Source organism: Tachysurus fulvidraco, chromosome 21 (assembly GCF_022655615.1).
Source record: "Tachysurus fulvidraco isolate hzauxx_2018 chromosome 21, HZAU_PFXX_2.0, whole genome shotgun sequence".
NCBI classification, from domain to species: Eukaryota; Metazoa; Chordata; class Actinopteri; order Siluriformes; family Bagridae; genus Tachysurus; species Tachysurus fulvidraco.
Window position 1 is genome coordinate 634,598 of NC_062538.1, and position 9,020 is coordinate 643,617.

General features: G+C 43.6%; 2 protein-coding genes across 2 annotated transcripts in view; both read right to left on the minus strand.

The window, feature by feature from the left end:
• LOC113647579 (glutaredoxin domain-containing cysteine-rich protein 2) overlaps positions 1–2,411 on the minus strand; it is a 4,178-nt gene extending 1,767 nt beyond the window's left edge. The window contains exons 1-2 of the mRNA XM_027154358.2: positions 1,889–2,411; positions 1,018–1,230 (exon numbers count right to left, since the gene is read on the minus strand). Of these exons, the coding sequence (XP_027010159.2) occupies positions 1,018–1,230; positions 1,889–2,248 (573 nt within the window). The 5' untranslated portion in view covers positions 2,249–2,411. The remainder of the gene's footprint in view (positions 1–1,017; positions 1,231–1,888) is intronic.
• A 3,952-nt stretch (positions 2,412–6,363) lies between these two features.
• Positions 6,364–8,987, minus strand: plac8l1 (PLAC8 like 1). The gene is made up of 3 exons (XM_027154323.2): positions 8,639–8,987; positions 6,877–7,013; positions 6,364–6,552 (listed from the first exon to the last, which is right to left on the minus strand). The coding sequence occupies exons 1-3, from the start codon at positions 8,874–8,876 to the stop codon at positions 6,421–6,423; spliced, it is 507 nt and encodes a 168-aa protein (XP_027010124.2). The 5' UTR covers positions 8,877–8,987; the 3' UTR covers positions 6,364–6,420.
• Between the last annotated feature and the right edge of the window lie 33 nt (positions 8,988–9,020).

Here is a 9,020-nt window from a genome sequence, read left to right on the forward strand (position 1 = left end):
GGGTAAGTACACATATCACACCGGGGTAACTAGGGGTAAGTACACATATCACACCGGGGTAACTAGGGGTAACTACACATATCACACCGGGGTAACTAGGGGTAAGTACACATATCACACCGGGGTAACTAGGGGTAAGTACACATATCACACCGGGGTAACGGGTAACTACACATATCACACAGGGGTAACTGGGGTAAGTACACATATAACACCGGGGTAAGGGGTAAGTACACATATCACACCGGGGTAACTAGGGGTAAGTACACATATCACACCGGGGTAACTAGGGGTAAGTACACATATCACACTGGGGTAACTAGGGGTAAGTACACATATCACACCGGGGTAACTAGGGGTAAGTACACATATCACACGGGTAAATACACATGTTACTTATTAAACTCCTGATTTGAGAAGAAGAGCTCGTTAGTGATATGGGAGCACATTATGAACAGATGCCATAAGACTGTAAAACTTTATGTAAGTGTGTGTTCATAAAGTTCAGCTTAAAGGTTTAAAACCTTTCTGTTAAAAGTTCAGCCTTTATAACGATCAGTCAGTGGTGTCTCCGTTGGAGTGGGTCGAGATCTTCACTTGTTTGTCAGTTCCTCCAGGATTTCACACCAAATCAAGAAAAACTCAGTGATATTCAGTATTAAGCATAAATGTTCTGATCCCAAATGATTCGGCTCAGAATTCACACAATATGTCGTTTGTTTTATATGTAAATGTTGGTGATTTTTCTGAAGGCTGCCTGTAACTGTACTGTGCTCCTGTAATCCTGAACTACTCGCTCATTCTGTGGGAGTGGGAGGGGCTTACTCTCTCCCTCCTGTCAATCACGTCGAATCTAGCCAGTTATGTGTGGTCTGTGTTCTCCTGTATGTAGAAGAGTGTGTTATTCTGCCCTGCAGTGCACCATGAGCAGAAGACTGTAGCTGATCTCTGTCACATGATCTGTCACATGATCTGGGGACAGAATTAAATCAACAATAAACTAGGAAAAAGAATCACCTCTTCTTTAGGAGCAGGATGTCGTTCCTCCTTACGGGGGCTTTTCGTCCTGTGTCTCCCTTTAGATCTGGATTCACGGCCCGGAGAACCCTCACGTCCTTCTCCATGACCGTGGAGGTATCTTACGCCACCGTCGACCTTTTTACTAGGAGATCGGATGATCTTCAGGTTGCTGGTATAGATGATGATCTTTTCGAAGTCTAAAACCGCCGCCTGAAGGAATCCAGCAAACGTATTATTAATAAATGGAATAAAAAGGAAGCGGTTACACAAAAGGCTCTTTGAATCTGTTTGAATCTGTTGCTATAAATAATGAAAGCCACGAATAAAGCACAAAGCTCCTTTGAGAGAAACCAGACAAAGAACGTCTGTCACGATGAGTTAGATTTGCTCGGCTGCAGACGTACAGCACAAGCGCCACAGCGTGACTTTATGACTGACGCTGTAATAATCCTAAGCACGATTACATACAAAAGCCATTTTCTCGGCAGTCATCTCTGACTCTTCCTCCATTTTAATACATTTCACTTGTCTTGAACGATCTCTGTGTCAAAGAGAAGAAAAGCTCAAAAGCCAATCTTATATCATAATCTTTTTATATTCGGTTCATGCTAATAAATAAAACTCACAAATAAATCTGTTTGAAAGGTTGTAGAATGTTCTGGAGACCTTGTGTGTATAAATAGACTGTCTTTGAGGGGAAAAAACTTTTATATCCATCAGAAACATCAATTATGTAACACTAGAGGTAGAGGAGGAAAGTGCTAGAGATTATGTTGCCAAGATCTCACACACACACACACACACACACACACACACACACACACACAAATGGTCGATAAAACTCTCACTCTGTGTGATCAGGACTCACCTTTTCATCTTCTTGGTCACTAGATGTTAAAGGTCTGAAGCCGCTCACTGCACGGTACACGTTAATGCGCTGGGCTATAAGACCTGTAGGAGGATCTCCATCGGGATCCTGAACCTCCTTGAAGCTGCACAGCTGCTCCACGTCCAGGTGCTGAGGGATCTTTGTGTGGATGAAGCTGTGAGGATACTTCTCCTCAGGACTATCCAGCTCTTGGCCGTCCTCATAGACGTGCTTCAGAACTCGGCCGCTGTACGACGAGGCCAGCTTGAACCTCACCTTCCTCGGCCCCGTCTTCTTCGAGCTCTCCTCCATGTTTTTGATGTTATACGCCTGGCTTGAGAAGTGCGAACCCCCTGCCATGGATGCTGACAGTCTGGTGTCGAGAGTCGTTCATTCTTCACCGGCTGCTGAATTATTCAGCACTTCAGCTCAGGTGCGGAACAACAGACACAGAAACCGAGACCTTCTGCTTTCATCAAATAATCATGGTTGAAGTATCTCAGCAGGAACGTTTCAGCAGGTTTCAGTCTCCTGAAGCACGTTTTTCTTATTCTGTGCGTGTGTTAGAAAGCGGACCTGTGAAGTTTAGCACTTTAGCATCGGCAGCTCTATTATTTCTTTCTTTTCAGCCATTTTATGCTTCGTAGAATTTCCAGACAATTTCAGCATTAGAGGAAAGGCAACAAACAGCACATTAGTCTGGATGTATTCCAGCATCAATCTGGTAATTATCGCTGCAGACGACCGTTAGTGCCTTCAACAACCTACCGAGTTATTCTGTCTCTTTTGTGTGTTTGGGTTTATTGTGAAATCAGTCGTGTGTGAAATTGTTTTTCTTGCTTCTAGGTTAAAGGATCGTTTGATGTGTCGAGCCACCAGATAATGAGTTAAATCATTATTAAAATACACACACTTGTTTTTATCTGCGTTTGCACTCTGTGTGCGTTCACTAGGGGTAATAATGAGTATTATTATTATCAGTAATGAACACAGTGAGCTGTTAACCTTCACTTTTACTTTCTCAAAAAATGTTTACTCCAGATTTCATCTGTGTGATACGGTATGTTTGTTCTCCTGAGTAAAAGATGTAATAAAGGGGAATTATCAGTAAATGTTGGCACATGTAAATCATTTTGCACTGAAGTTTTGTGCACTAAATCCATTCATTCATTCATCTTCTACCGCTTATCTGAACTTCTCGGGTCACGGGGAGCCTGTGCCTATCTCAGGCGTCATCGGGCATCGAGGCAGGATACACCCTGGACGGAGTGCCAACCCATCACAGGACACACACACACACACACACACACACACTACGGACAATTTTCCAGAGATGCCAATCAACCTACCATGCATGTCTTTGGACCGGGGGAGGAAACCGGAGTACCCGGAGGAAACCGCCGAGGCACGGGGAGAACATCATTCATTTATTTCTAAAATGAATAGAATCTATTTTCTGTTGCAGGTCTTAAAGGGTTAAAAACAACTCAATCTGACAGCATCCTGCTGTGTAAGAAAGAGAAGGAATACTACTGATTACTGAACACCTCTCAGGATTATTATTATTAAACACGAGAAGGTCTCAGCGGAACAGGAGCAATGTGATGTGTCACACTGAGATCATTGCACACAATTTACACACACACACACACACACACACACACACACACACACACACACACACACACACACACACACACACACACACACACACACACACACACAAGTGTACTTGAGTGTAGTTGAACTCTGCAGACTCAAATGAACAGTAAATAAATCAGCACTGACATTTTCTGTATCTTCTCTGGCAGATTTGCTGACAGCTAAATGATAAGTTGTGGTCTTGGGCCCTGGCGTGTGTGTGGAAAGTGTGTGTCCTGGTGTTAACCCTCAGAAATGACAGTGTGGATCAGCTCACAGCATGAGACTCTAAAACTGTGTGTGCTTTATGTTTTTTCCTCTTTCTTCATACGATGCAGTGAACCTGCTTCCTGTTAAACATTTGAACAGCACAGTATCTGTAGAGAGCCGGATCAGTGAACCGGCAGGAAACCGGATCGAGACTCGGCTTTAACGATAACATCAGACTGATGAATGTTGGCTTGATGTTTTTGAGCTTCTACATCTTGACTGGTGTTAGTGAAAGAATCCTGGTTAGAGAGACGCAGGTCTGAGGGATTATTTCTTTGCTATCTATACAAAACTTATAATCACTCATTCATCTTCTACCGCTTATCCGAACTTCTCGGGTCACGGGGAGCCTGTGCCTATCTCAGGCGTCATCGGGCATCGAGGCAGGATACACCCTGGACGGAGTGCCAACCCATCACAGAGCACACACACACTCTCATTCACACACACACACACACACTACGGACAATTTCCCAGAGATGCCAATCAACCTACCATGCATGTCTTTGGACCGGGGAGGAAACCGGAGTACCCGGAGGAAACCCCCGAGGCACGGGGAGAACATGCAAACTCCACACACACAAGGTGGAGGTGGGAATCGAACCCCCAACCTTGGAGGTGTGAGGCGAACTTGCTAAACACTAAGCCACACAAACAAAACTTATATCATTTATATAATGACATAAAAGTCCAAAATGATTCAGAATGATAGACCAGAGTGTTTATTATTACAGCTGATCATTACGTTACACTAATCTATACCTTAATAACAGGACGGAATACATTATTGCAGGATCTTGTAGGGTTCCATGCTGCTGAGGCAAAGCTCTTGGAGTCATTAATTATGAGATGTGTCACTGTTGCTCAGGGGAAAACTAAAATAGCAGCAATCTGCATGACTCGAACAACCCCAAACGAATCCAGAAGGATGTTCCCACTCCAGGTTCTGGACTTTCTCAAGTTCTCACCTGATTTTAATGTGAGATGTTTAATAAGATGCTGAAATCTCTAAAACTTTCATGGTTATCTTCTCTTTCCAGACTTTTAGAACGCTGTACGCTTTATCATCTTCTAATGCTGTTTTTTTATCTATAAAGATAGAATCCAGAGTTCAGGTCCTGCCCCTGATGATAGCACCTGGGTGAGAAGGGAATTTAATAAACTGCTAGACTTTTTTATATTAATCTGTGCACCGTGAGCCGTGTTGGGATTCATCAGTGTTGCTGAAAGCTCCAGCAGAGCCGAGGCTCAGAGGGCTGAAGAGATGAACACCTTGTTTTTACACATCATGTTCTGAATAATTCAGAACTCTGTGTGTACGAGGTGTACGCTTGGTCCGAGCATTTCAGATGCTTCTGCTTCTCTTCCTCAGAAGGCGCTTATTTCTGAAACACTTCTAGATCACTGCAGCACCAAGACCTGTAAGTACAAGTGTAAATTAATCTGTAAACCTAACTGTAGCTGTGACTGTCATCATAACTGTAAAGTCCTGACTGATGAACATGTGTATGTGTGTGTGTGTGTGTGTGTGTGTGTGTGTGTATGTGTGTGTGTGTGTATGTGTGTGTCTATGTGTGTGTATGTGTGTCTATGAGTGTGTGTGAGTGTGTGTGTGTGTTTCTATGTGTGTCTAAGTGTGTGTATGTGTGTGCGTGTGTGTGTGTGTCTGTATGTATGTGTGTATGTGTGTGTGTATGTGTGTCTATGTATGTGTGTGTATGTGTGTGTGTATGTGTATGTGTGTGTGTGTATATGTGTTTGTGTGTCTAAGTGTGTGTATGTGTGTGCGCGTGTGTGTGTGAGTGTGTGCATGTATGTGTGTGTATGTGTGTATGTGTGTGTGTGTGCGCGTGTGTGTGCATGTATGTGTGTGTATGTGTGTGTGTGTGTGCGTGCGTGTGTGAGTATGTGTGTATGTGTGTATGTGTGTGTATGTGGGTGCGCGCGTGTGTGTATGTGCGTGCGCACGTGTATGTGTGTGTGTGTGCATGTGTGTGTGCGTGCGTGTGTGAGTATGTATGTGTATGTGTGTGTGTATATGTGTGTGTTTATGTGCATGTGTGTGTATGTGTGTGTGTGTCTATGCGTGTGTGTATATGTGTGTGTGTGTGTGTGTCTGTGCTCGCGTGTGTATGTGTGTGCGTGCGCGCGTGTGTATGTGTGTGCGTGCGTGCGCGCGTGTGTATGTGTGTGCGTGCGCGCGCGTGTGTGTGTGTGTGTGTGTGTGATATATCTTTAAATCTCTGAGGTTTCTTACAGAGTTTAAGTTTGGTGCTGAATCTATTCCTTTATAACCTGAAATATAAATAGACTTTAAGAGGGAAGTTACACAACACTCCTCTGTAGGAAAAGCAGCTTTACTCACAGCAGCATGTAGAGATTTCACTAACGTCTCTCTACACGTCTCTCTACACGTCTCTCTACACGTCTCAGTCCTGAACACGCTCAGGACCAAATTCACACAAATTAAACCACATACAAATGAACACTAAACAAATATGAAGAAATTATTTTATTTTAGTCCAGAAAGGGGAGACACACACACACACACACACACACACACACACACACACACACACACACACACACACTCTCTCTCTCTCTCTCTCTCTCTCTCTCTCTCAGCAACTCTCCAGTGTGGTGGTAACGGTGTATGTCTGTTTCTTCAGCCTCCTCTTCATCTCCCGCATCATCTGACACACAGCGAGAGAATAGCAGCAGAAAACCGTCACCCAGTCATCACACACACTGCCCTGCAGATACACAACACACACACAGACCTGTAATACAATATCATACACCTTTTTCTGCAGGTTACTGACTCATGATAAGCGCATGATAATCTGACTCATGACTCATGATAATACAGCAGGTGTGTTTCCTGATATCAGTATGTTCGCTTCAGATCTCGAAGACCACACGAGTCTTGTCCCAGTGGGCCTCTGTTTATTCACACTTGTTGCAGTTCTCATATTTGACCACTAGGTGTGGTGATAACTCTGGAGCTAGAAGGAACAGTGAGAATGAAGCAGTATCATTTTTATCTTTTTTGTCATTTTGTTCAACTTTTTTCTCACCCTGATTTTGAAACGCTCTCTGAAGGCGACCCGCAGGGCAAAAGTGGAGGCAGGTAACAGAGGCAGACACAAACACTCTCCATACTGATGAGCCAAACTCACATCCAGACAACACGGCATGAACACTCCTACTAAAGCTAGAGAGAGAGAGAGAGAGAGAGAGAGAGAGAGAGAGAGAGAGAGAGAGAGAGAGAGAGAGAGAGAGAGAGAGAGAGAGAGAGAGAGAGATTTTAATTGAAAATAAATCCGCCAGACTCCAACAGTGTTTCCATTTCTTACAGACAGAGACAGAGAAAGACAGATAGACAGAGACAGACAGACAGATAGACAAAGACAGATAGACAGAGACAGACAGACAGATAGACAAAGACAGATAGACAGAGACAGATAGACAAAGACAGATAGACAGAGACAGACAGACAGATAGACAAAGACAGATAGACCGAGACAGACAGACAGAGAGACAAAGACAGATAGACAGAGACAGACAGACAGATAGACAGAGAAAGACAGACAGATAGACAAAGACAGATAGACAGAGACAGATAGACAAAGACAGATAGACAGAGACAGACAGACAGATAGACAAAGACAGATAGACCGAGACAGACAGACAGAGAGACAAAGACAGATAGACAGAGACAGACAGACAGATAGACAGAGAAAGACAGACAGATAGACAAAGACAGATAGACAGAGACAGACAGATAGACAAAGACAGATAGACAGAGAAAGACAGACAGATAGACAGATAGACAAAGACAGATAGACAGAGACAGACAGACAGATAGACAGAGACAGACAGACAGATAGACAAAGACAGATAGGCAGAGACAGACAGACAGATAGACAAAGACAGACAGATAGACAAAGACAGATAGACAGAGAAAGACAGACAGATAGACAAAGACAGATAGACAGAGAAAGACAGACAGACAAAAGACAGATAGACAGAGAAAGACAGACCAGTCCCTTGTTTATAAACCACTGTTTCTTTCATTGTAACAGACTGATTCATTTTTTGTTCTGGATGAAGCTCTTAGTCCATGAGCGAGAGAATTATCATGAGGACGTGTTTCTGATCGAGACTCTAAAGATCTTCTAGAAGTCTCTCTGGATCAGAACGTCTGCTAAACACTGCAAACGTCTTCATGTCACTAAAGTGTAAATTTACACACTCAGGAGCACAAGTAAGACAAGATTTTCATGAACACCATATTTATGTAAACAATCTCATGCAGCTGGAGAAACGAGACCCGATAACGAAGCCGAAGCCTCCTGAGGTCTAATTACAGCATGTGTTTGAAATGAACAGTAACATGGATCAGAGAAGGTCAGAGAAGGTATCTACAGACCAGTAGGTGAGGCTCAGGTGAGCTCCTCCTCTTCCTCTCTAGTTTGGATGTTTTTTTCATGAATTCTGCCCCCTAGTGTTCATCCCAAACCCCTTAGAGAGTGAATAACTCGCTCCTGTGCTCCTCTCACACCTTTACACACTAAATTGTATTTAAAGGCTGCTGTGATCATGTGTGAGCGATGTATATGTAATGTGATGTGTATAAAATTCTACGCACACATTTTACACAAGTATAAAAACGTTCTAAAGTCTTCAGATCTTCTCACACAAGCTGAAACGAGCTTCCGTTATCTTCACATTTCTGTTAAACATCTTCACACTTTTAAAACTGCATCTGTTCTGATCTCTGAAATGCTGTCAACACCGTCATGATTTTCTCACAACCAGAACCTCGTGTCCTCTTACAGGTGCTGACGTCGTCACACACGTCAAACAGACCCGTACTCCAGTCTCCCCCCGTCTGAGTGATGGTGGTCACCGTGGTGGTAGTTACTCCGAGACCGGGCTGAGTCAGTACAGGAAGTTCTGCCTCGTCACTCCATGATGTCCATCGCTCAGCTTGTGTAGCAGGAAGCTCCAGACCTCCTTCACTAAACTGCTGCATTTTGTCCTCAGACTTCAGGAGAAGCTGCTGCTGCTGCATGACTCAAACACACACACACTTGGAGAAAATTGGGAGTTTTGACACAAGATGGTTCCTGATCTGAACAAACAAACACTGTGATGGTGTTGAACAGTTTAGTGAAAGGAAAGTGTTAATACAGATTAGCAGGATGGAGGCGAGGCA

Bases quoted from the DNA above. Each gene is read 5' to 3' on its own strand.
- plac8l1 (XM_027154323.2), bottom strand. From the start codon at position 8,876: ATGCAGCAGCAGCAGCTTCTCCTGAAGTCTGAGGACAAAATGCAGCAG. The intron at 7,014-8,638 runs GTAAGAGGACAC...CTCTCTCTCTAG, and splicing joins GTGTGACGACGTCAGCACCT to CTTTAGTAGGAGTGTTCATG. The intron at 6,553-6,876 runs GTGAGAAAAAAG...GTGTATCTGCAG, and splicing joins GAGAGCGTTTCAAAATCAGG to GGCAGTGTGTGTGATGACTG.